A 27773-nucleotide genomic window follows, 5' to 3' on the forward strand; every position below is an offset into this window, starting at 1 on the left:
CAGCCAGATTCTCTCCACAGCTAGATTTTCAGAAAAGTTGGTCAGAAAAAAGCTGAACCAAACAGGCCCCAAATACTGCCTAAAAAAGTCGAACTATATTCATTACAAAGTTTATGATTTGGAGACGTCGAACCCATTTTATTTCACAATCCAAACAAAAACACATTAGAAGTGGCCCATCATCATCTTATTTGGAGATGTTCAGGAAATGAATTTTTCAGGTGATAACCAAACAAAAACCTAAAAACCTAGAGTGAGATGGTAATAGACCACTTCATATGGATCACTACACAAATCCACATGTTTCTCCCGTAATAGATAAATATTAACACTGAACTCTTCTGGGATAGAGAAGACATGCACACGAACACTTTCGCCTTCCCTCTAAACCTCTACACATGCCTGAGCAACTAATTATGGTTATCGTCATCTAATTATACAATTAATCAATCACCATCCAGAGCAAAATTAGCATGCATCAGAGCCAAACCTCCAGTTTAAGTTACCATTCATACTGCGGAAAATGGCAAGTAATTCAGGCGTGCATCTACCAGTTAACTTTGTTCAAATTTTCACTGGCAAAATTGAAGCTGTACAATAACATTTACAGGCGGAGTGAGAAAATTAAACAGGCAAAATTTGGGATCAGTGTCCAGGTCAAAATTCTAGCTGCACATTTAAGCAAACTAGTATATGCGAACCACAAAGTGGGGAGAAGAACGAACTGCCCTTAACAATCTTTTGTAAGGCCTTCTGTACAATCAAATCAATCCCTGCACTAACAGTACCCTACTCGCTCTGCTATGTACACTCACTTTCAGAATGACATCTGGTTCTACTTCGATCACCCCCACTTTCTGATTTGACAGAGAAGTAAAGGGTTCCACTCGCTCACCAGTCACCAACCATGATCTGACCAACAAAATTTTGAGCCACCGATGTCTTAGTGCTTCCAAAATTAACTCCATCTTGGAGAAGACAGTGGTGAACTATTGTGGTACACGTCTCTTGGTACCGATTAGCACTCAAGAACACCCAATGGACACCAGCTACATCCCACAGACCAACCAAGAACACCAAGAATCATGTCAACACTTGAACACGCACTGACCTGCAAGTACAAAGATTATTAGGTAGAACGGTCACGAAAAAGAACATGCTTGAAAGACAAATACTAGTATCAACTATCAATTAAGCAAGCATACCACGTTCTCATAGCTTCCCTCAAAATGGAACAGCATCACACCCATTCCCCTCCTTTTATTGACTTCTGCCTGGAAAACACAATATGATGATGACTGACTAAAAAATACAAAGAGTGTGTATCCATTTAAATGGATGCAAAAATATGTAAATAACTCAGAAAATAACTGAATGGTCATTGCTTAAAGTAAGGCACAAGACAGAAGGAGAAGACATTTACTATTGAGAATCAAAGAAATTTGGATTCACATACCACACAAGACCATATGGTAATTCCACAAGCTGTAAGAGCCGATGTAACCTCCGCCATCATCCCTGTGAATGTCACCAAATTAATTCATGAGATTTTACAAAAATTGCCAGAAAAAGCTCAATAACAATATAGCAAATGTGATAAGCTAGTAGCAGCTAAAGGGCTATAGCTAAGCAGTGTTTCATTTGCCAAAACAATTGAATGTATATTTGTTGAATCAGTCTCTTGAAGGAGGAAAGGCAAATAGCTATGCTTAGGGTTAATTTGGTGACAAGGGGATCCCGGGAGGATTGGAGGGGATAGTTTGGGAACCCCATTATCCCAAGGGATTTTCATTTTTCTTTGGAAAATTAGTTCATTTTCCCTTTGGAAAATTGGAATCCCTTGGAAAAATGGACCTCCCAAACTAGCCCTAAAGGAATGAAGGCTTGGAAAATTTCCACAAAGATTAGCATTGTAGCCTTGCAATGCTTGAATAACACATGGCAGGCAAAGAATCAGGAACCATTTACAAGGTGCTACCATAGTTAAATGCTACTGCCCGATAACTAATTTAGGCAATCAAACTATAAATTATTCTTAAGGCCTGATTGATTGTGATCTTTACAAGGCTATAATTAGCTGGATTCAAATATCCCATCCCGACACGCATTTCGCATTATAATTGACATGAACAAGTTTGCTGTAAAACTCAGATACTACTCAAGGCGGCGAAGATAGAAAGATCAATAGAACTTTTCTGTCTAGTGCAGGCAAAAGCATATTACCTTTTCGGTCAACACAGGCTATGCAAAGCCATTGGACAGAGTTGCCTTCCGTATTATGCCAACCAGAAATTTTACCAGATTTCCAGTGATCCAAACCAGGGAAAACTTCCTTGCAGGTAGAATTGCCAGGGTGCATTAACTCACTGAAGCTATCACCTCGAATTGTAGAATGACCATTGATTTTGATGCCCAAATCCTTAACAGTTTTGTTTTGCTTCCCATTGACCTTCGTATGGACATTATTAACAGGTAAAAAGCCATCACTACTTTTGTTGACAAAGAATAATTTATCAGAACTTAATATCTTCTCCCAGTTGAATTTACTATCTTCATTCTTGGTGCTTGGAAGTGAGAGCTCACTATCACTTTCGTCTTCAAGATCAGCAACAAAATTATTAACTGCGTCAGCAGTTATTTCAGCAGCAGAAAGAGCAGCTTGCTCCCTTAAGAACTGATAAGGAAAATATTAATTACTGAGCTGCCTGGTAATGTAGGAAGATAAATTCAAATGATAGTACCACATACTTTCATAATTTTGTGTCTAGCACTGCGAGTTTTTGCATGCTGTAGCCACTGCTGGTGACGCTGGAATGCATACTTACTAGATAATTTCTGAAACAGAAACAAATATGTTGAGTTAGTGCAAATGTTCATGGACATAAAAAAAAGTTTCAAATGCAATTTCTGCCTTGAAATCCTCGTGATGGATACAGCCATACAGGGCAATAAAAATGAGCATTGTGATACTTGGTTACTGAAAAACACATATGTAATTCAGATTTGCACCCATTTTATACTCGGCCGGTAGGGGAAAGACCGCGCCACGGTATTAAATTAAGAAGAAGCTCAATCGGATCCCCGACCGAGAAAGGTCACGAAAGCTGGTCCCCTGTGCAACATTTGGTCCACGGCCGCGCCCTATAGGCCAGATCTTTACTCGTGCTTTGTGCACACGACCTGGGAAACCAACGAGTGACCTTTTTTAACCTCAACCTAAAATTCTCTCCCACTAGGATTCGAACTCAGGACCTAAGGAGTGCTACTCAGACCATCTAACCAACTTGCACCTAGTTTATAGTGAAGACTATTTTAAAAGATAGTTAGCAGGTACTGACGTAGGTGAGTAGCCTTGATGGCTGCTCAAGTTGGTTACGGTGAGTTGATATTTAGATTGATTGGGCTACCTAATGCCATAGGTTAAAACAGTGACACATTGGCTGGTTCACTTTAGATTATTCATGCGGTGAGACCAGAAAGTACAGCACATATGTACTCTCTAGGAAAAACATGTAACGTTTGATCTTAATGGTGATGCTATGATGCAGGCATGCAGTCACATTTCAATGGATCAGTCACAGAAGAAGATATCATGAACCAAGTTAGACAAGAGAACAAGAAAGGTCCATGTTGATCCTCGCATGTACAATCTCTCTTGAACTCAGTATGCTTGTAGCGGGTTAGTGGCTACTGTATAGATCACTGATACAAGGTGTCCCCTCAAGGTAATTATCAGTTATATAAAACTCGATAGGTGGGGGAAAGACTGACCCCACAGCTTTGCACTAAGCAGAAACCTCAGTGAAACCGACCGAGAAAACGCTTGAACCCTGGCCTCACTCTATAGAGGCCCACCATAACCTGGGCGGGTGATCACTGCCATTACCACCATAGGTCGGCACCCAACCATTATTTTTTGGGGAGCCACAGCGACTCAGCGATGAAATTTTTTATGCAGCTGGGATTAAAACCCTGACTGGTTGGTACCACTACTACCACACTACTAGTGCGTTTGTGGAATTATCAGATATTGCTAATTCCATGAGCATTCTAAGTTTTACTTCAAGATGGATGCTGCTTGGTGGAGAATATAAGGATTTGTGAAGGCCTGACTTGGTACAACCTGGAAATGGAAATGCCTTTTGGGCAATCAATAAAAATCTGAAACACTCAGCGGTCGGCATATCTCTATCATTTTGAGGGTACTACTGTAAACAGTAGTATGCATTTCTCTGCAGCAATTTGAAAATTTTGACAGCACTAGATGTTCAAGGAAAAATGATGCTATACAAAATTAGCTAGCTGGTCATACACATGAATAATACTTAAAGAGTTACAACCATACTAAAGTTTTTTCTCGAAAGACAACCATACTAAAGTTAATATTAAGAAAACAAGAATTAAGAGTGATTGGCCAATAAGATGTAAACACTGCAACATTTTGGCAAAATGAAAGCAGCATCTTGTCTGTGTGTATCTTGACATTGTAAAATTGTAAAAAAATAATCTATATCAGAAACAAACCATGTGATCTAAGAGAGGAATACTGACATCATAAGTTATAATCTCCACCACTTCAGCATTTGCAAGTACATGGATTGGTGAAACCAGATTGCCATTCACCTACAAAAGAGCCTATGAAAACACTAATAGAATTCATCATTACAATGTAGTTCCATTTTTCCTCATAATTTACCTTTGCTGCAATCATTTTGTTGCCGATTTCAGTATGGATCAGATAAGCATAATCAACCACTGTGGCTCCCTTAGGCAGGTTTTTAATCTACATGTAACGGCATATTTAGAGCCCCCAAAACAGCTGTTAACTAATATACCTGTGAGTTCATTGCCTCACCTCGCCTTTAGGAGTGAACACAAAGACACGGCTTCCTAGAAGATCTCGGGTGATAGTATCAACAAATTCCCTAGAACTCATATTACCAACAAACTCTTCTTGCCACTCGCGGATTGCATTGAGCCAACCAATCTATGAAAGATGGTATGCTATTAATTTTTTTCTCAAACCTACTGTGGTACACTATTTAAAGCAGTACTGTTAGCTTTAAAGGCATCAGTATGATTGGATTAGATAATGTATAGTACCCTCAGAGCAAAGCCTGTGTTGTTCAAGCAGATTACTTTCCCCTTGGCATTTCTTCCACTTGATATTCCAGGCCGAACAGGTCCAGAAACAACTCCTCTTCCACTGTAATGTGCAGCAATGCCTCTTTCTGCTATTAAATCCATATCTTCTGTTCTTATCTGCAATACAGTTGGAATTTTAAACACAAGTCACAATCAACAACAAGATGAAAATACATTCATTGCTTGATATTTGCCAGTTTCAAGTTAACAAATGAGTAGGCAGCATTACCTGAACTTCCAAATGAAACATACTCTCGTTAAGAAATGGTATCACTGTTGTGTGTAGACTTTGGTAGCCATTAGGTTTTGGAGTTGCAATGTAATCTTCCACCTGTTGACATAACTGATTGTTAGAAAAGTGGAATTCACAAAAGAACATTAAATACGACAAAAAGAAGATAACTCACAGCTTGAGGAACGGGTGTCCATATGCCATGAACAAGGCCAAGAACATGATAGCAGATCTGAATTGAATAGACTTGTGAGCCAATCACAAATCCACTGTATAAGCAATATAGTAATTTGTTGTTAGTGGTACCTGTTGTGCAGTGCACAATGGCCCAACACCATTGCAGGATTTTGGTTTTATGATGATCCTCAGCTAAGAAAATAGTGTAAGGTAATAAGGTTAATAATTTTACAAATAACAGGATATTCAGAGTAATATAAATAGTATGAATACTAAAAATACATACCTGAGCAACCTGATTCACCTCATTTATTGAACTCTTGGATTTGAGTGTAGTTTTGTAAATGCTGAAAGATGGGTCAACTAATAAATAATCCAACAAATAAACAACCTTGCACCACATTTCAAAGTAAGAGCAACATAACACTCACGCCATTTTTTTGACCGGGACACTCACGCCATTATAATAATAACTTTTGATTTAAAATGCAATCGAGACGCACAACAAAGCAAATAAGCAGGAAACCGTACCACAAAAGTATTATCATATTACAGATTGTTATTTAGTCAGCAACAAACAGGGTTCACTGACCAAAGTTTTTTAAAAGAAAAGAAACTAATGAAAATGTGTAGCAGACTGGTTAATTGTACGATCTCATATGAAATGAGTTAGAAAACTGTGTAAGAAATATCTAGGGAACACCAGAGCATGCTAGCACAACACTACAGCAAGCAGAGGTGGTGTTATAGTACCGTAATCTGATTCCTAATGAAAATAGATAAAATTCTCTTTGGAGTCTGAAGCCAGTAGAACTTTTAGTTTAATGAGATGTCATGCGCTCACCTGTAGAGCTCTTTGTAAACTGAGCGCACTTCTGTTTCAACACTAACAAGATCGAGAAACTGATCATCAGCAATCTTTTGCCTTAAAATTCTATTTGCCTGGAATTGAAGAATCTCAAACATGAGAAAATAGCACTGAATCATGCAGTATCAATCATTACTCAAACAAACACAGCACCTCTTCCAATTCTTGTTCATGGGCCTTGTACAAGTCTTCAACTCTTTTTCTTAGTTCAGCAAAACCAGTGGGGTTAACGTACATGAAGGATAGATATTCCAGCTCAGACTACAAAGACAAGAGCTGCTGGTCAAAAGGAAGAAAGAACTGAGAGTAAACGAAACATAGATTGATATACTGATATATGCCTACATGAAAAGAGAAGTACACGAAACAAAAGTTCTTTTACACGGAAAAAAGTAGCAGTACAATAAAACCTATTATAACAAAAAAATAAAATAAAGGGCACAAGTATTTCTTTACTCTTTACTTCTTTAGTCCCTCAATTTTGAGAGATAGGCCATTCCCTACCTCAAAAACCATGATGAAAACCAGCTGCAAAGGACTAAAGAGACTGCTTTCACAAGTTCAAGGGTTGGACGCAGAGGGTGTGAAAACTAGAATTATTCCCCAAAGACTTCTATAAGAAAGACTGAAAGACTTATGGACAGCAAGTGAACCTTGGTTTTATTTTTTAAAAGTATTCCACAAATATGTTTACAACAAGTGAACCTTAATTTTATTTTATTTTTAAAAGGTAAGTAGTAAAAATGTAAGGCAAGATTTTCTCTTAACACAATGAGTCCTATCATGGGAGAAGGATGTAAGAGAACAGCTGATACAAGGAACTATACATAGCATGTATTCACATGTAGCAGTGTAGGCAAGACAACAAATTGTGAAACAATTCTAAAAATGAAAGCTATTCATTATTTGCTTGCAAATTTGGCTTATCAGTGACACAAAAAATTGTAAAAGAGGTAACAGAAACATTCCATTCAGAACAAAGTTGAAACCTGTTATTTTTAAATGGTATCCAAAATTTTATCAACAAAAAACAAATTCAGCATATGCTGCAAAATTTAACAAGCTGAAATAAAACAAATAAAAATCAATACAGTATTAAAGTAAGCTTGACTTGTGGCTTCTGTTGGGTTTCAACTCTAGCCTACCCCAGCTTGTTTGGGACTACAAAGACTTTGTTGTTGTACAGTATTAAAGTTAGCTCTTATAGGTCCTAAGGCTCAGCAGATACCTTTATACGGTACATCCCAAGGAGTTTTGCTAGGGGGGCAAAGACCTGTAGTGTCTCCATGGCGATGGCATACTGTAAATAGTCATGCTTAGTACTTAGGGTGGAAGTAAGACACAAGCATATCTTAAATCTGGAATAAGAATTCACCTGCTTGTGCTGAGGCATATGTGTGAGAGTGCGCATGTTATGCAACCTATCTGCCAGTTTGACAATGATCACACGAACCTACAGAATTGTTTTTAAATTTTTTATTCAGTAAAATGTACAGAGGTAAAAAAAAATCTTGATAACCGTATGGCATAAAAAGGATACCTCTTCAGTCATGGCAAGAAACATCTGCCTTAGGTCTTCTGCTTTAAGATCTTGTTTGGAGCTACCCTCACTTTTACACTGAAGTTTCCCCAACTTAGATACCTATATTGAAAACAGAGCAAGTTTTTTGTGCTAGATTTACTACATAATCGGCGAAATATATCAAAGTTGCAGCTTTGAAAAAAAAACAATACTGCACCTTTGTCTCCCCTTCAACAATACGGCGCACAGTTGGCCCAAACTCATTTTCTATTCTTTCAAAAGTAACCACATCTGTATCTTCAACAGTATCATGCAATAAACCAGCAGCGATGGATTCACAGTCAAGTTCCTAATTAGACCAAAGCAGACTAGAACTTAGATTCATTGTGTACACTAGGGACACGTACATAAATTGTATCGCCATAGCGTCAATGATTGTCAATCAAGTTCCAAAAATCCAAATTATGTCCAAGGAGACAAAAAAAAAACTACATTTCTACTACTAATACACCATAGAGAACCTTCAAAGAAAATACTCGTCCTAAAATATAAGTATATTGAGTTGTCCTAAATCAAGTTGTCCTATGTTTGGCCAAGTATATAGATTATAGAAAAGAACAATAATATTTAAGACCCAAACTTGCATTATTAGATACATTACAAAATATGTTTTCATTATTTATCTCTTCGATGATAGATGTTAATACTCTTATCTATAAACTTGATCAAACTTAGGAAAGTTTGATTTAACTCAAAATCCTTTATATTTGAGGATGGAGGGATTACTTTACTAATGCCAACGATATTACCACTTACGTGCTCTCCAAGAATACGAGCAACTTCGACAGGGTGAATAATGAATGGTTCTCCACTTCGCCGTTTTTGTCCACTGTGTGCTTCATATGCCAACTGCAATTATTAATGGATTATCATGATGCAGATGTTCATACAGGAACTTCCACAGAAACAATAAAGTATAAAAACATTTTCTCAAATAGAATGAAAGGAAGATATTGTGAATTAGTTACCTTCAAAGCATCATGCACAAAGGTTAACTCTTCAGGTTGAAGATATGAAACAGCTGGTTTGAGATCCTGTTGCAGGACAAAAGTTATAATTCACAATGATTGAAGTGATTCTTGATTGTTGATTCGCATTAGGAAATCTAGCACTAAAGTCAAGCCTTGCTTCGCCTAAGGACTTAATAGCACCTGAGGTATGTAGGTAAACTTGCACATAAAAATGTCGTTTCAAACTCAGAGAAGCAAAATGTACTACCAAGTTAGAACTTACAACAAGCAGGTGCCATTTGTTAAACCTAGCGTGGCCACGTGTCTGGTGAAATGAATGTATTTTACTCTGGCCAGAACTACATTTCAAAAGCATCGAGGAGCTTGACTCCTATCTATTTTCTTTTAGTTAAAACATATGTTGGCACCATGGAGCAGGAATAATTGTGGTGTTCCATTACCAGGAATAGAATGGTCGGTCCCTATTCCTTACATATTCGAGTGGTAAGCATTATATATCATATCTTTAATAAAAGGGAAAAGCCCTACACTGTCGTCTTTTTGCTGACCCCCCCCCCCCCCAAAAAAAACTCTGAATGGTCATAAAACCAAAGCTAGAAAATGTAGCTCTTCAGATATGTGCAGAAGTGCAAATTACATAAGTGGTTCAATGACACACCTCCCAAAAAGTCTCTGGGGAGATGCTGAAGGATTCAGACGATGAATAGCAGTGAGCTCTCCATGTTCGGTTGACAATAGTAGACCAAGGTCTGACAAAACTTGCAGAGTAGGCAGGTGATGGATCATAACCAAATTTTCCTCTATTGATTTCCTCATCCAGGGTGATGCACAGTAACTGAAAAAGACAAGTAAAAGGTCATTACAAAACAAAACTCAGCTACTTAAATATTTAGCCAAAGAAATGAGAATGCATATTTTTTTTTAAAAAAAGTAACATTCATAAAAAACCATAATTTGACATGGTATTAACTCACAAACTTAACTATAAATAACATAATCAGCATCATCACAAAGTGGAGTACAAAGCAAATTAATCGCCAGGTTATTTGGAATCATTATAGGCTCCTGAATTGTAGTTTATTAAGAAAATTAGATTGTCTTTCGGTAGTATTAGAATACTCTGAAAAACCTTCGGACAAGTCATCAGCTACATAACTCCTTATAGTGTGTGTGGCCTGCCTGCCCCCCCCCCCTCTCTCTCCCACACGCACACTACCTATAACTTATCCACAACCCAGAACTCAACTCCCTTAGCATCAACCTTCCCTTCCAGTTGGCTTAATCTGAGGTGTAGCAGAGTGACCACAGACTTATACTTTCCTTACACTAAATACCTGTTGTAGTTGTCAATATATCCAAAACAAAACTGAATTACTTGATATTCTACCACATTACTAGATACTGTACCAGAGAAAACATGATTCTGCAATGGGGTCTGACTATGAATTCCAACGATTTTGTTTCGAAAAAATGAATTCCAAGGAAAACTGGAGAATGGAGATCGCAGTGTGTATTACACGGGAAACTGACCATAACAGTGGATCAACACTGAATAGAATATGAGATGGTCAAGGCATCCTCAGGAATGGTCTTTTGGATTTCAATAACATGATCACATTGTCCAACAAAGCTACAAAAGGATGCCGTGGAGTCATTCATAGATTGTTTTGTCCTAAAAGAACAATAATCTCATGCTTGTTTGTGAGGTGGCCAAATTCTTAGGGCCCAGATACTACTTACACCAGACATTAGGCTACAACAATTAGCCTAAATAAATGTTCACACATTTGAACCATTATCAAGTGGAAAGCTAAAAAGGAACAGAGATTTTCCTAGCATATGTTTGGTGGATTAATGATCTATTGATCTGTATGCACATTACCTTTTTTCTCAGCTCAGGTGAGTTACATTTCAATCATTTCCTTATGGTTTAACGAGACAGTACCAAAGATTAGCTTCTTTGCACTAGAACTGTTCCTTAATCCTCTCATGATCTATGACTAAATGGATGTAATTCTATAATGTATGTTATCAAACTCTTCCATCCACCACTAACATAGTAACATGCACAAAGCACAAGATTGCACGCTTGGGACAAGCCATATTTAAACTAACTTTATTTAGTAACAGATATAATCTGCAATTATTCAGTAACAAAGATAGTATGTCTACTCTAAACCTATTTAGCGCGCTTGTTCCAAGTTATAGTTCACTTTAGCTTTGGTCTAAGTCAAACTTCTCTAACTTTGATCAAATTTATAGAAAATGGAATCGATATCTACACTATCAAACTAGTTTCACTAAATTCTCTATAAAATGTCTAGATAGTGCATTTACTTGAACTTGTACATGTCAATATATTTTCCTAAAACTTAGTCAAAGTTAGAAAAGTTTGACTTAGGACAAATTTGGCACAGAGGCAGTAAGAGATAGAGTATGTCAACTCAATACCTATTAACTAATAGAAAGAGAAGAGTACAAATCATATGTAGACAGAAAATACACAAAACGTAGAAAAAAATGTTCAAGGAAGGCAATAGAAAACTGACATGCAAACTAGAAGGAAATAACAAAATAATAACAGTAAACAAGCAACATCTACAATATAAAAAGAGCATGTCAGTTATTGATTTATTGTCAAAAGCAGGTACATGAAAGGATGTAACTGCTGTACAGGTGATTACATGATGCTTGGATTCTGCAGACAGGATCACTGAAACTGAAAGTGAATCTGTCCAGAGCTTGTTTACTTTGGAACCTAAAAACTGCATGCAATGGATGCAAAACAATTTCCTGGTTGTATTGTTCATTAATTTTAATTACAGAAAAGAAATTCCCTTTACTAGAGTAATTGTGATTCAAGTGGATAGAATACAGTTCTGCCACTGAAGATATTGCATTTCAGCTATTCAATCAGACGGTAGCAAAGGACAGCAGTGACCACCACAAGGAATAAGAAATGCTTTTTTCTTGCCTATAAAATTGAATAACTGACAATGAACTGCGCTATAAAGCTAAGCTTTCATGAAGCTGCATGCAATCACTGGAGTTCACGTTTCTAACTCAAGATATATTCTACCAGCATCGACACTGCTTACCAAAACCAAGAGAACATCATATCAGACCCTATATTACTATGAGTTATTCTCCAAATACATTTAACAGAACCTAATAATGGAAAATGCAAAGCTGATCATGCCAGCTAACCAAATAAATGCATAACTTATTTTTAAAGAAAAAATATGCATAGAATTGGATGGTAAAACAGCTTACCAAATAATCGCACGATGAAATAAAAATGCACGGAGAACACACTTTAAATTATTATACTGCATGACCTAGGCTAGAGGCTAGATGGATTGATTTGAAGTCTGATAAGTGATAATGCATTGTTTGCTACCAGAATGATACTACTGCTACTTCAACTCAGCTGGATTAAGTAAGCGAAACACCAAAAGCATATCGATATTATGGCTTGAATAACAGAAACAGCAAGAGAGCAGTGGCAACGCACCGAGTTGTTACTCCGACTTGACCGCCCGCGCCTCCTCCAGCTGCTTCCGGCCTCGGCGTGGCCGCACGAGGAGCACTGCGCGGTGCTGGCGAGCGCGCCCGTGAGCGCGCGCGGCGCGTTCCACGCGCACAAGAGTACGCTGCATTCGTAGGGCCTTCCACCCCCCTTCCACGAGGCGGACCTGCACGAGCTCACGCACTCTACTGCACGCGGGCACCACAAAAGCATCAGACCCTGATGAGGCGGCAATCAACAACCCTAGGCAGCGGAAGGAATCATAAAGCGGGGCAGAATTGTGAAGCCACAGCGGCGAAGGGAACGGTATCTGTTACCGGGCACGGTGGGCGGCGGGGTCTGCATGGCGCGGGGCGGCGCAATCTCATCGGCGGCGCTGAGGCCCTCGTGCGGTCGCCGCCGTCTCCAGTGGACGCGAATCGAGCGCGCAGCTGCAGGGAGCGGCGAGTCGCGTCGAGACCGGGAGAGAGGGCGGGCTTTGCCGAGGGGGGAGGGAGGAAGGAAGGAATGAAGGGAGGGGCGGGGAGGCGGAAGAACTCGAAGAAGGGATAACACGAGACGGAGGCCACACAAAGGCCGCGGCCGTGGTGAAATGGAACAGGAGGGGTGCGGTGCGGGTGCGTGACTGCCTGACCCTCCTGCCGTCTTCGCTGGATGCTCTGTGCTGGTCTCTGGACTCCGCAGCAGCTCGCCGTTGTATTTTCGTCTCGCCGTGCAATTTCTGTGATTTTTGTCTGGTTTCCTGGCCAGGATGGCGTTGGTCACTTGATTCTACTGCCGTGCTCCACTTGTATCGCAGCTGAGCTGCGCCGAAAGCCCGCAAGTCAAGGGCCTCTGCAGCACCGCGGCGCATGCCTTTACTTGTGAGCGTTATGCAATTTTATTCATAAATTTGGTCACGCAGATAAGGTAAGGTACTGTGGTTAGAAAATTAGATTTTAAAAATCTGGACAAAAATTATATCGGAATCCTAGATCTCATCCAAACATACTAGCATTATCAGATTTTAAATACAGATACAGGATCCAATAAATACATCAGATTTTGAATACAGATTTTTTTAAATCCGCCAGGATCCAAATGGGACCTAAAAGCAGGTTTTAAATCGCCATTTTTTTACAATATATTTCTCTACTACTATAAAACACCAGTTTTTTCGGGTTACATGTCGCCCCTTTTAGAAAAAAGTCTATAAACTTGCGGTCCAAACATCAACTTTAATGCACACGTCTATGAGTTTAACGGTTATATAAAAATAAAGTAAAATTATATATAAGTGGAGATTTAAACCTTAGTTGTTAGTTCCACATTCACATCTATCTAACCAACAAAACATATATTTTTTTTATTAAAATCAAGCATACAACATATAGAAAGCATAGCAATGTATGAGCAATTGACTAGTTTTTATTTAATATATTAGTTGTAATGATCGAGAGAATCTTTTTTTTTCTTTGGGGATGAGATGCATGCATGTCTTATTCAATTCCATCCTTTTTGTCCATTCCCCGCTTACTTTTTGAGCTAGGAGGAAAAAATTCCCATGATTACATGGCCATTTCATATACCGCAGCAATCACATGCGCGTGCTAGCATAGATTATTTTTTGGCTGTCGTCATCTAATGAAACACATAAAGAAAAGGCTATTGCGTTGAAAAGAGGATAAAGAAACTTAGTAATCTAAATAATGGGGAGGCTTAGCTGAACCATCCTGTCCGATTCTCCTTGTCTAGACTATAGATCCAGATACTTATTCAAATGTTAAATTTTATGTTTTCTTTTTTCATTATGATTAAGTAGGATATAAATCTACTATGTATTCTTGGTTTAGCATTGAGCTTGTTAAGATTCATAAAAAAGTAAATCCTAAAATTGTTATATATCTTCTCAAATGATGAATATAAAATTTAGATACAAATACAAATTCGGATGATTTTTCACATTTTTCATTGTAGGGAGCAAATAATGCAAAAAATATACAAAAAATATTCTTGTTTTTAAAAATATGCTCAACAACATAATTAGATATTAGCACTAAATTATATATACTAAAATAGTACATTTATCGTATAATTTGGATGTATAAGATCCCTGGCCTATATGGTGCAATCCGCGACATTTGGTTGTCATGCGGTAGCACATCAACACGTGGCCACGTCTGACATACGAATTGTAAGTACCACACCTTTTTTAAAATTTTATTTTATTTCCTTTTTCTCTTTTCCACGATCATATAAGTATATTACTATAATAAGTTACTACAAAATATTACTCCATTCGTTCTAAAATATAGCTCTTTCCAACCCTCTTTTTTCTGTTCACATTTGAATGTATGATAATAAATATAGGCATATATACAAAATACATTTATAAGTTAATTAATGAATGTATGTTTGGTCTAAAATAAATTATATTTTGGGATGGAGAGTATTTGAAAAGAAATCTGCAAAAAAATCTTCTATATTGGTCGTGTTTTGATAAGTTCCTATACGAACTTAGTCGATCAAGTTATTATAAAAAAATACAAAAAGCAACATAAAAGTGTTGTTAAAAACCTTTTTTCACACAAGTTGTTCAAAGATATTTGAACAACAAAAGGGTAAGTAGTTGCCACGATGTCGAGAAAAGTGTTTGTAAGTGTTTATTTAAGTGAAAAAGGTATGTCAAGGATTCTTCACCATTGAATTTATGGGGTGAATCACGAGATCGAGAACTGAAGATAAATGCATAGGAGGGTCGAAGATTTAGACAGGTTCGAACTCTCAAGAGACAACACATTATGTCATGTGTGTCGTGTATCTATTGACTATTGTTGGGTACCGTAATTAGGGGTACCCCCAACACTCCTAAACACGACTGGTAACCACCATCAGCACAAACCACAAAGACTGATGGGTGTGGTTCAGGTCAAGGCTTCGTCTACCCAAGGGGCGCGATCTCGCCTCGCCCGAGCCCAGCCTCGGGCGGGAACTGTAGCCCCGGACGAAGTTACGTCTCGCCCGAGGGCCTCCTCAGGCAGTGGGCGCACCCTCGGTACGCCCGAGGCCCAACTCGAGCAGGCTTCGTCGAGAAGCAACCTTGGCCAAATCGCCTCTCCAACCGACCGTATCGCAGGCGCATTCAATGCGAGGATCGCCTGACACCTTATCCTGACACATGTGCCCCAGTCGGCAGGGTTTAGTCACTTCACCCTTTCGCTGACCGACCTGACAGGAAAACAGCGCCGCTCGCTCCGCTCCGACTGCTGCGCCACCCACCAGGGTGAGGCTGACAACAGCCAAGTTTAGCCTCAGGCGCAACAGGAAGCTCTGTCTCGCCCGACCTTAGGCCTCGGCCTCGAAAGGAGGTCTCTACCTCGCCCGACCCCAGGGCTCGGCCTCAACCTCGGCCTCGGAAGGTGATCTCCGCCTCGCCCGACCCCAGGGCTCGGCCTCAACCTCGGCCTCGGGAGGAATCGCGTCCTCGCCCGACCTCGGCCTCGGCCTCAGGAGGAGTCTCCGCCTCGCCCGACCTAGGGCTTGGACCGACCGCGCCGCGGGGGATACATCATTACCCTACCCCTAGCTAGCTCAGGCTACGGGGGAACAAGACCGGCGTCCCATCTGGCTCGCCCCAGTAACAAGTAATGATGGTTCCCTGCGTGCGTCCATGATGACGGCGGTTCTCAGCCCCCTACGGAAGTAGGGAAACGTCAGCAAGATCCCAGCAGCACCAACAGTTGTATTCTACAGGGCTCAAGCACTTCTCCGACGGCCACGTTATCGCCTACGCAGGGCTCAAGCACTTCTCCGACAGCCACGTTGGCATGTACACAGGGCTCCGGCACCTCTCTCCCGGACACGTTAGCGCCTAGCTACACCCCCCATTGTACACCTGGACCCTCTCCTTGCATCTATAAAAGGAAGGTCTATGGCCTTCATGCGGGGGGTCGCGCGGGAGAACGAGCTGACGAACAGGCTCACTCTCTCTCTCTCGCGAAAGCTTGTAACCCCTACTACGAGCACACCACCCCTAGCGCGGGATAATACGAGCCGCGTTTTCCCTTGTGTTCCATCTCGCGCCAACCCATCTGGGCTGGGACACGCAGCGACGAATTTACTCGTCGGTCCAGGGACCCCCCGGGGTCGAAACGCCGACAGTTGGCACGCCAGGTAGGGGCCTGCTGCGTGTTAACGAACAACTTCCCGTTGAGTTTCAGATGGGTAGTCTTCAACAACCTCTTCAGCCCGGGACACTGCTCCGCTTCGGGAGTCTCGAGTTCATGTCCCTCGACGACAGCTACGACATGGTACTCCTCCCCCCGCAGTGCGACAGTGGCAACGACGACCGTCAGCTCGCCCGGCGGCGGCGAACTCGGCGACGTCTTCCCCCCATGGCGGAAGAGCAGCATCCGGGTTTGCCTCGACACCCTCCTCGCCACAGGAGAAGGAGACGGGGCAACCGTGGCCAGGCAGGAGGCGGCACCTCGTCGGCTGTCGAGCGAGTCGACGACACCGACACCCCAGCGGGGGACATGTCGGGCGTTGTCCTTGCGCCTGAGACAACAACAGATGTTGTTTCCCCGCAACGTGCCAACCCCAAGCGGACAGATGACGCCAGCACACTCGCGAAGGGCTTGTTGGGCGTTAGCCTCGTACCTGAGATAACGGTGCAGTCTGTCCCCGACGCGACTTCGTCACCGTCCATCGATCAAGAGGTACCGTCCGTTTTCCACCCTGTGCCTTTTAGATTCAGCTTCGATCCACCAAGCGACCCCACTTTGGTGAGCGCTTTCGTAAAGGCATATCCTAACCTTTCGGGGTACCATCTGTGGTCATCCTGGGACCGACTGACGGTCGTCTCAACCTACGGGCCTCCGGGTTCCGAGGAAGAGGACGGTCCCGACTCCGGTTGGGATTTCTCCGGGCTCCGCGATCCTAGTGCCATGCGAGACTTCATGACCGCATGTGACTACTGCCTCTCCGATTGCTCCGATGATGGCCACAGCCTTGACGACGAGGGTTGTGGCCCAAGTCACGAATGTTTCCACGTCAATCTAGGGGGTCACGACGAAGGCAACCACCTCGGTATGCCGGAGGATGACGATCCCCCTGGCCCTGCTTCTCGCGTTGACATCCTGCGGGAGCTAGCTGTGGTCCCAGTCCCTGCGGGGGTTCAGGACACACAGCTCGAGCAAATCCGCGAGATGCAGGCCAAGCTCAATGAGGAAGCAGGGCAACTTGTGCAGCTCCGGCAAAACATCGAGCAGGAGTGGGTAGGCCGGGCACTCGCTGGAGAAGCGCGTCATCAGGCCCGGGACGTCCAGCGCCGTACCGTTGACGATGCCAGGGCAAGGCTGCCCCCGGCCTCCAGCGGGGTCGGCCAGAATCTGGCTGCAGCGGCAATACTACTCCGAGCGATGCCGGAGCCATCCACCACCGAGGGGCGGCGTATCCAGGGAGAACTCAAGAATCTCCTAGAGGATGCTGCGGTCCGACGGGCCGAAAGCTCTGCCTCCCGACGGCAAGGGTCCCCCCGGAGCATCGCGCAACAACTTCCCGACTCATGCGGGAGGCCTCGGTCCACACCGGGCGCACGCGGGACGCAACGCCTGCAGTTCTAGGTCGCCTCGGCAACGAGCACCACCGCCGTGACCGTTGAGCCCGCCTCGACGAGAAGGTGCGCCGAGGCTACCACCCCGGGCGTGGGGGACGCTACGACAGCGACGAGGATCAGAGCCCCTCGCCCGAACCACTAGGTCTGCAAGCCTTCAGCCGGGACATACGACGGGTGTCGTTCCCGACCTGGTTCTGGGCCCGACTACCATCACCAAGTACTCGGGGGAAACAAGGCCGGAGTTGTGGCTTGCGGACTACCGGCTGGGCTGCCAGCTGGGAGGGACGGATGACGACAACCTCATCATCCACAACCTCCCCATGTTCCTCTCCGACGCTACTCGGGCCTGGCTGGAGCATCTGCCTCCTGCGCAGATCTCCAACTGGGACGACCTGGTCAAGGCCTTCGCTGGGAACTTCCAGGGCACGTACGTGCGCCCTGGGAACTCCTGGGATCTCCGAAGCTGCCGCCAGCAGCCAGGGGAATCCCTGCGAGAGTACATCTGATGGTTTTCGAAGCAGTGCACCGAGCTGCCCAACATCACCGACTCGGATGTCATCGGGGCGTTCCTCGCCGGCACCACTTGTCGTGACCTGGTGAGCAAACTGGACCGCAAGACTCCCACCAAGGCGAGCGAGTTGATGGACATCGCCACCAAGTTTGCCTCTAGTCAGGAGGCGGTCGAAGCCATCTTCCGGAAGGACAAGCAGCCTCAGGGACGCCAGCAGGAAAACGTCCCCGAGGCATCCGCCCAGTGGGGCACGAAGAAGAAGGCCAAGAAGAAGGCGCAAGCAAAGCGCGACGCCGCTGACGCGGATCTCATCGATGCTGTCGAGCACAGGAACCCACAGAAGCCTCCCGGAGGGGCCAACCTGTTCGATAAGATGCTTAAGAAGTCGTGCCCCTATCACCAGGGTCCTGTCAAGCACACCTTTGAGGAAAGCGTCATGCTTCGACGCTACTTCCATAAGGCCGGGCCACCGGCGGGAGATGGCAAAGGCCAAGACAACGACAAGAAGGAGGGCGACAAGGAAGAGGAGTTCCCCGAGGTCCATGGCTGTTTCATGATCTACGGTGGGCAAGTGGCGAACGCCTCGGCTCGACACCGCAAGCAGGAGCGCCGGGAGGTCTGCTCGGTAAAGGTGGCGGCGCCAGTCTACCTAGACTGATCCGACAAGCCCATCACCTTCGACCAAGGCGACCACCCCGACTGCGTGCCGAGCCCAGGAAAGTACCCGCTCGTTGTCGATCCTGTCATCGGCAACGCCAGGCTCACCAAGGTCCTCATGGACGGGGGCAGTAGCCTCAACATCATCTACGCCGAGACCCTCGGGCTCTTAGGGATCGATTTGTCCATGATCCGGGCTGGTGCGGCGCCCTTTCACGAGATCATCCCCAGGAAGCGCGCCCTGCTTCTTGGACAACTTGATCTGCCTGTCTGCTTCGGAACTCCCTCCAACTTCCGCATGGAAACCCTCACGTTCGAGGTGGTCGGGTTCCGAGGGACCTATCACGCGGTGCTGGGAAGACCGTGCTACGCCAAGTTCATGGCCGTCCCCAACTATACCTACCTCAAGCTCAAGATGTCAGGCCCCAACGGGGTCATCACCGTCGGATCCACGTACCGACACGCGTACGAATGCGACGTGGAGTGCGTGGAGTACGCTGAGGCCCTCGTCGAGTCCGAGGCCCTCATCGCCGACCTAGAGTGCCTCTCCAAGGAGGTGCCTGATGCGAAGCACCACGCCGGCAACTTCGAGCCGGCCGAGGCGGTTAAGTCTGTCCCTCTCGACCCCAGCAACGACGCTGGCAAGCAAGTCCGGATCGGCTCCGAGCTCGACCCCAAATAGGAAGCAGTGCTCGTCGACTTTCTCCGCGCAAACGCCGAAGTTTTTGTGTGGAGTCCCTCGGACATGCCCGGCATACCGAGGGATGTCGCCGAGCACTCACTGGATATCCGAGCCAGTGCTCGACCCGTGAAGCAACCTCTGCGCCGTTTCGACGAAGAAAAACGCAGAGCCATAGGCGAGGAGGTCCATAAGCTGATGGCTACAGGGTTCATCAAAGAGGTATTCCATCCCGAATGGTTAGCTAACCCTGTGCTTGTGAAAAAGAAAGGTGAAAAGTGGAGGATGTGCGTAGACTACAATGGTCTAAACAAGGCATGTCCGAAGGTTCCCTACCCTCTGCCTCGCATCGATCAAATTGTGGACTCCACTGCTGGGTGCGAAACCCTGTCATTCCTCGACGCCTACTCAGGGTATCACCAAATCAAGATGAAAGAGTCCGACCAGCTCGTGACTTCTTTCATCACACCTTTTGGCATGTACTGTTATACTACTATGCCATTTGGCTTGAGGAATGCAGGTGCAACATACCAAAGGTGCATGAACCACGTGTTCGGAGAGCACATCGACCGAACAGTCGAGGCTTACGTCGATGACATCGTTGTCAAGACGAGGAAAGCCTCCGACCTCCTCTCCGACCTTGAAACAACATTCAAGTGTCTGAGAGCGAAGGGCGTGAAACTCAATCCTGAGAAGTGTGTCTTCGGAGTCCCCCAAGGCATGCTCCTGGGGTTCATCGTCTCCGAGCGGGGCATCGAGGCTAACTCGGAGAAAATCGCGGCCATCACCAACATGGGGCCTATCACAGATTTGAAAGGAGTACAAAGGGTCATGGGATGCCTTGCGGCTCTGAGCCGCTTCATCTCGCGCCTCGGCGAAAAAGGCCTACCCTTGTACCGCCTCTTAAGGAAGTCCGAGCGCTTCACTTGGACCCCCGAGGCCGAGGAAGCCCTCGGAAACTTAAAGGCGCTCCTTACAAACATGCCCATCTTGGTGCCCCCGCTGCGGGAGAAGCCCTCTTGATCTACGTAGCCGCCACCACTCAGGTGGTCAGCGCCGCGATCGTAGTTGAGAGACGAGAAGAAGGACATGCACTGCTTGTCCAGAGGTCGGTCTACTTCATCAGTGAAGTGCTATCCGAGACCAAGATCCGCTACCCGTAAATTCAGAAGCTACTATACGCAGTAATTCTGACGCGGTGAAAATTGCGACACTACTTCGAGTCTCATCCGGTGACTGTGGTGTCATCCTTCCCCCTGGGGGAGATCATCCAGTGCCGAGAGGCCTCGGATAGGATAGCAAAGTAGGCAGTGGAACTCATGGGCGAGACAATCTCGTTCGCTCCTCAGAAGGCCATAAAGTCCCAAGTCTTGGCGGACTTCGTGGCTGAATGGGTCGACACCCAACTACCAACAGCTCCGATCCAACCCGAGCTTTGGACCGTGTACTTCGATGGGTCGCTGATGAAAACAGGAGCCGGTGCGGGCCTGCTCTTCATCTCACCCCTCGGGAAACATCTCCGCTACGTGTCGCGCCTCCATTTTTCGGCGTCAAACAACGTGGCCGAGTACGAGGCTCTGGTTAATGGGTTGCACGTCACCATCGAGCTAGGGGTTCGGCGCCTCAACGCTCGTGGTGACTCGCAACTTGTCATCGACCAAGTCATGAAGAACTCCCACTACTGCGACCCGAAGATGGAGGCCTACTGCGATGAAGTTCGACGCCTGGAAGACAAGTTCTACGGACTGGAGCTCAACCACATCGCTCGACGGTGCAACGAGACTGTGGATGAGCTGGCGAAAATAGCCTCGGGGCGGACAACGGTTCCCCCTGACGTTTTCTCCAGAGACATACATCAACCCTCCGTCAAGATCGACGACACGCCCGAGCCCGAGGAGGCCTCGACCTAGCCCGAGGTACCCTCGGCCGCCGAAGGTGAGGCCATGCGTGTCGAGGGAGAGCGGAATAGGGTTGCGCCAAATCGAAACTGGCAGACCCCGTACCTGCAATATCTCCACCGAGGAGAGCTACCCCTCGACAAGGCCGAGGCTCGGCGACTGGCGCGGCGCGCTAAGTCGTTCATCTTACTGAGTGATGAAAAGGAGCTCTACCACCGCAGCCCCTCAGGCATTCTCCAACGATGCATATCCGTCGTCGAATGACAGGAGCTGTCGGCGTTTCGAACCCGGGGGGTCCCTGGACCGACGAGTAAATTGTCGCCGCGTGCCCCAGCCTAGATTGGTCGGCGCGAGACGGAGCGCGAAGGGGGGAGGAAGTCGGAGGGAGACAGGCGTAAAAGGGGAAACCCGCGGCCTTCGTGTTTGTCCCGCGCCCAGGTCGGGTGCGCTTACAGTAGGGGGTTACAAGCGTCCACGCGGGAGGGAGCGAGCGGCTTACGTGAGCGCTGTCCCGTCCTTCCCCGCACGGCCAACCCTCTGTAAGAGGGCCCTGGACCTTCGTTTTATAGGCGTAAGGAAAGGATCCAGGTGTACAATGGGGGGTGTAGCAGTGTGCTAACGTGTCTAGCGGAGGAGAGCTAGTGCCCTAAGTACATGCCATCGTGGCAGCCGGAGAGGTTTTGGTGCCCGGTTCGTGTGGTGTCATGGTCGTCGGAGGAGCGCTGGAGCCCGGCGGAAGGACAGCTGTCGGGGCTGTCGAGTCCTTGCTGACGTCTCCTTGCTTCCATAAGGGGGCTGAGAGCCGCCGTCATCATAGAGCATGCGGGGCGCCATCATTACTTGTTTACCGGGACGAGCCAGATGGGACGCCGGTCTTGTTCCCCGTAGCCTGAGTTAGCTTGGGGTAGGGTAATGATGGCGCCTCCTGTGACGTGGCCGGTCTGAGCCCTGGGTTGGGCGAGGTGGAGGCCCCTCCGAGGTCGAGGTCGAGTCTGTCTTCTGAGGCCGAGTCCAAGCCCCTGGGTCGGGCAAGGTGGAGACCGTCGGCTGAGGCCAGGGCTGAGTTCGAGCCCTGGGGTCGGGCGATGCGGAGTTCGTCGTCTTCCGGGGCTGAGCCCGAGTCCGAGCCCTGGGGTCGGGCGAGGCGGAGTTCGTCGTCTTCCGGGGCTGAGCCCGAATCCGAGCCCTGGGGTCGGGCGAAGCGGAGTTCGTCGTCTTCCGGGGCTGAGCCCGAGTCCGAGCCCTGGGGTCGGGCGAGGCGGAGTTTGTCGTCTTCTGGGGCTGAGCCCGAATCCGAGCCCTGGGGTCGGGCGATGCGGAGTTTGTCGTCTTCCGGGGCTGAGCCCGAGTCCGAGCCTTGGGGTCGGGCGAGGCGGAGTTCGTCGTCTTCTGGGGCTGAGCCCAACTCCGAGCCCTGGGGTCGGGCGAAGCGGAGTTCGTCGTCTTCCGGGGCTGAGCCCGAGTCCGAGCCCTGGGGTCGGGCGAAGCGGAGTTCGTTGTCTTCCGGGGTTGAGCCCGAGTCCGAGCCCTGGGGTCGGGCGATGCGGAGTTTCCTATGGCGCCTGAGGCCGGACTTGGCTGCTGTCAGCCTCGCTCTGTCGAGTGGCACAGCAGTCAGAGCGGCGCAGGCGGCGCTGTTCTCTTGTCAGGCCGGTCAGTGGAGCGGCGAAGTGACTGCGGTCACTTCGGCTCTGTCGACTGAAGGGCGCGCGTCAGGATAAGGTGTCAGGCCACCTTTGCATTAAATGTTTGCGTTAAATGCTCCTGCGATACGGTCGGTCGGCGTGGCGACTTGGCCAAGGTTGCTTCTTGGCGAAGACTGGGCCTCGGGCGAGCCGAAGGTGCGCCCGTTGCTTGAGGGGGTCCTCGGGCGAGACGTGAATCCTCCGGGGTCGGCTGCCCTTGCCCGAGGCTGGGCTCGGGCGAGGCGAGATCGTGTCCCTTGAGTGGACCGAGCCTTGACTTAATTGTACCCATCAGGCCTTTGCAGCTTTGTGCTGATGGGGGTTACCAGCTGAGATTAGGAGTCTTGAGGGTACCCCTAATTATGGTCCCCGACAGTAGACCCCGAGCCTCGAAGGGAGTGTTAATACTCGCTTGGAGGCTTTTGTCGCACTTTTTTGCAAGGGGACCGACCTTTCTCGGTTGCGTTTTGTTCCGGTGGGTGCGCGCGAGCGCACCCGCCGGGTGTAGCCCCCGAGGCCTCAGAGGAGTGGTTAGACTCCTTCGAGGTCTTAATGCGTTTCGTGATGCTTCGGCCGGTCTGGTTGTTCCCTCATGCGAGCTGGCTGTAGCCCGGGTGCACGGTCGGGTCCCAAGTTCTCGGGCTGGTATGTTGACGCTGTCAACGGTTTGGCCGGAGCCGGGTTTGCGAGAGCAGCCCCTGAGCCTCCGCACAGAGCGAGAGGACGGTCAAGGACAGACTCGACTTTTTTTACATACGCCCCTGCGTCGCCTTTCCGTAAGGAGGAGGGGGGAAAAAGCACCATGTTGCCCTTGGAGGGCGCCGAACATGGTGTCTCCAGTGAGCTGCTAACGGGTAATCCGAGTGGACGCCCGTGCCCCATTTGTTAGGGGTCGGCTAGAGGCTCGGAGGCGCGCTCCAAAAGTACCTGCGGGTGATCTGCCGGACCCGGTCCCCTTTTGACGGGGTTCGAGGGCTCGATGCCTCCCTCTGATGGGATTCTGTTACAAGATCGTTCCCGCTGGTCTCGGAAATGTCCTAGGGTACCTCGGGAGCGTAGCCCGAGCCTTGGTTATGTATCGAACGTACCCAGGGTCATCTCTCGCTCTGTGTCTGAGGCAGCTGTGAACCCTTCGAGGGCCAGCCTACGAACCCCTGATCAGTAGTGGGCACGAAGCTCGAGTGGCCTGAGGCGGCCGTTGAACCCTTCCGGGGGGCCGGCCTTCGAACCTCTGACCAGTAGTGGGCGCGGAGCCCGAGCGCTCTGAGGCGGCTGTTGAACCCCTCCGAGGGGCCGGCCTTCGAACCTCTGATCAGTAGGGGGGCTTGGGGCCCGTTTCCTTCGCGGAGAAGGATCCCTTTCGGGGTATCCCCTTTCCCGGTCCCTGTTGTAAGAGAGAGAGAGAGGAAAAGGAAAAGGATACGAAATCGAAACGACGTGGCGCACCTTTTTTGACGCGGTCGTTATGGCGAAGGCGAAGCGTCGCCCGCTTCTCCTGCCAAAGGTGCCGCCTGTCCCACCGCGGAGTTAATGCGACGGGGCGAGTGGTTCGCGGGGCAGCCGTTGCGCGTGCGCGAGCCGTTTGAGGAACAGATCACGGGCGCGCCGTCTTCACGCCGTGGGAGAGGGTTCTCTCGCTGTCCCATGAGGGGACGTGAGCTTGGCTGACGACGTGACCGCTGCTTCCGCCCGCCTGCCACCGCCATTACCGCCGGCCCATTTTTGGCCGCATCGACCGTCGCGCCTTCTCCCGCGGCTGACTAGCCCGTGACCGATGCGCCTGTCTGGCACTGTTGGGCCATACGCAGGGTTGCCTCGAGTCGCGGTACTAGTTCCGCAGTCGAGGAGGCGCGGTAGTGGCGCGAGGGGCGGTGCAGTTGCTCGCACGTAGCAACCGGCGCGCCGGTTGCATGACGTGTGGGCCTGGGCTTCCATGCTGGGCGCGTTGGAGTCGAAGGGGTGCGCCCACTTGGCGTGGTTGCATGCCAACTGCATGGTTGTCCGCCCTTTCACATGCTGGCCTGGGCGAAAGTGGAGGAATGCTTGTAACCACTGGGCAGTTGCATGCACCGCGCGCGGCGGTTTGGCTTCTTCTGCCTTGGGCCAGCTTGCATGACGCGTGGGACCCAGCCCCCGTGTCATAGGGGGAGGACCTTGGAGCGTGTTGGAGAAGACTCAGCCCGCGATGGCTGAGGGCGCAAGTGGGGAGAGTTGCCTTTAAAAGGAGGGTGACCCCCTTGAAAGGCGACCATGTCTTCGCGCTCCCCTATGCATCACGTCTTTCCACCTTCTGAGCCCCCGGATGGGGAACACCCGCAATCATTCCGCCTTGTCGTTGGAGGAACACAACTTCGTGGAAGTTGGTACCTTTCAGCCATCGTTCGGCTTCAAGGATTTTCATCAGGCAGCCCGGCCGCATCCCCTCGCCGGTGGTCACCCAAGACGGTGACCACTAGCCCCTGGGTGGGGAGAAGCAAGTCGGGCTGCAGCCTCTGCCCCTCCCTCAGCTTCAAGGATGTTCATCATCAGTGCTGGGGAGGGGAGTGTGCCGAGTTGGGGTCGGTCTCTGCGCGGGCAGCGGCCCGCTCCTTCCCTCAGTGATCGGGGGGAAGGGCGTTCGCCGTTCGTGGCGCTGGCAGCTGCCGCGTGCCCGGCTCTCTGACCCGAGCGGCTTCGGAGCCGCTTCCGGCGCCGCCTTCCGCCACGATAGTCGGAAGAGGTTTCTCCGCCGACGAGATAGCCGGTGCCGCCCACGGACTGACCTCCATCTCTACGGCCTTCTGCTCGTCCTTGCCTCTCGAGTGAGGAAGTGGGCGAGGGCCCTATGGCAGCAGCATTCGCCCTGAGGTCATCGCTGCTGCTGTTCGGCCCCTCGGAGCAGAAGCCGTCGTCGTCGTTGTTGGAGCGGGCGACGGTGGGCGACCCGTCGGCCTTCTGTTGCTCCACAGGCCCCCCAATCGTGTGGGGTTGTTCGTACCTGCGGAGGTGGAACCGGAGTTCCGTTTGTAATGGCACCTTGAGTGTTGGTGTCTTGTTCATTGTGGCTGTCGGGGCTTGAACATGTATGTATTTTCGGCACGAAGCCATGTTTTTCCCTCATTTCGAGCACTAAGACTCGCCTGTCGGCTATCTGAACCGCTTCACCAAGCGTGAGTCGCCTCGTGCGAAGGTGACGAGTGAGGTATCCGTATCCCAGAGGCGTAGGAGTCCCTCGGCTCGGTCGGCCTTGCTATCCGAGGCTTCTCTTGCCTAGTTAAAGGAACCCTCGGCCGCTCTTCGATGAGCCGAAGCCGGAGGTAGCGGTGTCAGCACGGACATAGGCGGAGTTGGCTCGAAAAGAAGACTTGATCGGCCGGAACCTGGTCGGGTCGTCCACTGGCGGGACCGACGCCAGAGTTGAGTTGCCGAGGCCACAGGCCGGGCTGATGTCCTCGGGGGACAGCTGGCTGAGGCTTCGGGGTGGCCGGCCGAGCCATCTGCTCGAGCCGGATTCCTGGAGAAGACCCCGCCGGCGATGGTCCGGGCGTGGTGCTGATGTTGTCCTTCGGGGTGGAGATCCTCCGACCGCGTCGTCGTCCGAGGCTATGCCGGACTTTGCCGAAGGTGTTGTTGACGCCGAGGGTGCTGCTGCTCCCTTCAACTGTCAAGATCCGAGCCTGCAGGATCGGGTTATCTTGTAGTGTGCGTATGTTTTCTGCGGCCGCCGAGGCCCAAACATACTGTCGCCGTGTTGTAAGGCTGTGTTCCTTTTCCTGTTGTTTCGAGTATCTGGACTTATTTGTCGGTAACAGAATTGCTTGTCCGAGCGAGAGTTACTTTTCACGGAAGGTGACGAGTGAGGTATCCGTATCCTGGAGGCGTAGGAATCCCTCGGCTTGGTCGGCCTTGCCGCTTACGTGCACTCTTACTCGTCCATAGGGTTCTGTCACCGACGTAGTCGAGAAGGCCCGAAAAATCATTTCGGCAGAGGAGTTTTCGAGCGTGAAGACTTGTTCGGTCCGCAGAATCACTTATCCGAGCGTGAGTTACTTATCGCAGAAGGTGATGAGTGAGGTATCCGTATCCCGGAGGCGTAGGAGTCCCTCGGCTCGGTCAGCCTTGGCTGCTTACGTGTACTCCGTCATTTTCAGGATCCACTTTCGAAGTAGTCGAAAAGCACGAAAGACACTCTGGCAGAAAAGATCTTTTTCCGAGGAAAATTTTGACGCAGAGGGGGTTCCCCCCTTTTAGCCCCCGAGGGAGG

The 27773-nt window shown here is 48.3% G+C and overlaps 1 protein-coding gene across 4 annotated transcripts; it reads right to left on the reverse strand.

Moving 5' to 3' along the window:
• Positions 1–534: 534 nt before the first annotated feature.
• LOC103640318 (putative GTP diphosphokinase RSH1, chloroplastic) lies at positions 535–13299 on the reverse strand. Of its 4 annotated transcripts, none has more exons than XM_020543940.3 (24): positions 12822–13299; positions 12490–12692; positions 9634–9810; positions 8973–9038; positions 8761–8853; positions 8162–8293; positions 7963–8064; positions 7798–7875; positions 7651–7722; positions 6576–6683; positions 6399–6496; positions 5841–5901; positions 5684–5746; positions 5553–5609; positions 5375–5476; positions 5104–5262; positions 4856–4987; positions 4697–4783; positions 4525–4623; positions 2749–2835; positions 2224–2674; positions 1457–1518; positions 1206–1274; positions 535–1111 (listed from the first exon to the last, which is right to left on the reverse strand). In XM_020543940.3, exons 1-24 carry the CDS (start codon positions 12847–12849, stop codon positions 1019–1021), a joined length of 2679 nt encoding a protein of 892 aa, XP_020399529.1. In that variant the 5' UTR covers positions 12850–13299; the 3' UTR covers positions 535–1018. The 4 variants fall into 4 exon arrangements, with proteins under 4 accessions (XP_020399529.1, XP_020399531.1, XP_020399530.1 ...); XM_020543942.2 differs by having other exon boundaries at positions 4552–4623; positions 12822–13261; XM_020543941.3 differs by having other exon boundaries at positions 12490–12689; positions 12822–13118.
• Positions 13300–27773: the final 14474 nt, after the last annotated feature.

This window comes from Zea mays, chromosome 9 (assembly GCF_902167145.1).
Source record: "Zea mays cultivar B73 chromosome 9, Zm-B73-REFERENCE-NAM-5.0, whole genome shotgun sequence".
Taxonomy (NCBI): Eukaryota; Viridiplantae; Streptophyta; class Magnoliopsida; order Poales; family Poaceae; genus Zea; species Zea mays.

Coding starts and splice junctions, on each gene's coding strand:
- LOC103640318 (XM_020543940.3), bottom strand. CDS start 12,849: ATGCAGACCCCGCCGCCCACCGTGCCCG. Junction 7,876..7,962: donor TTCTTGCCATGACTGAAGAG/GTATCCTTTTTA, acceptor ACAATTCTGTAG/GTTCGTGTGATCATTGTCAA. Junction 2,836..4,524: donor TTCCTCTCTTAGATCACATG/GTTTGTTTCTGA, acceptor TTTCTGTTTCAG/AAATTATCTAGTAAGTATGC.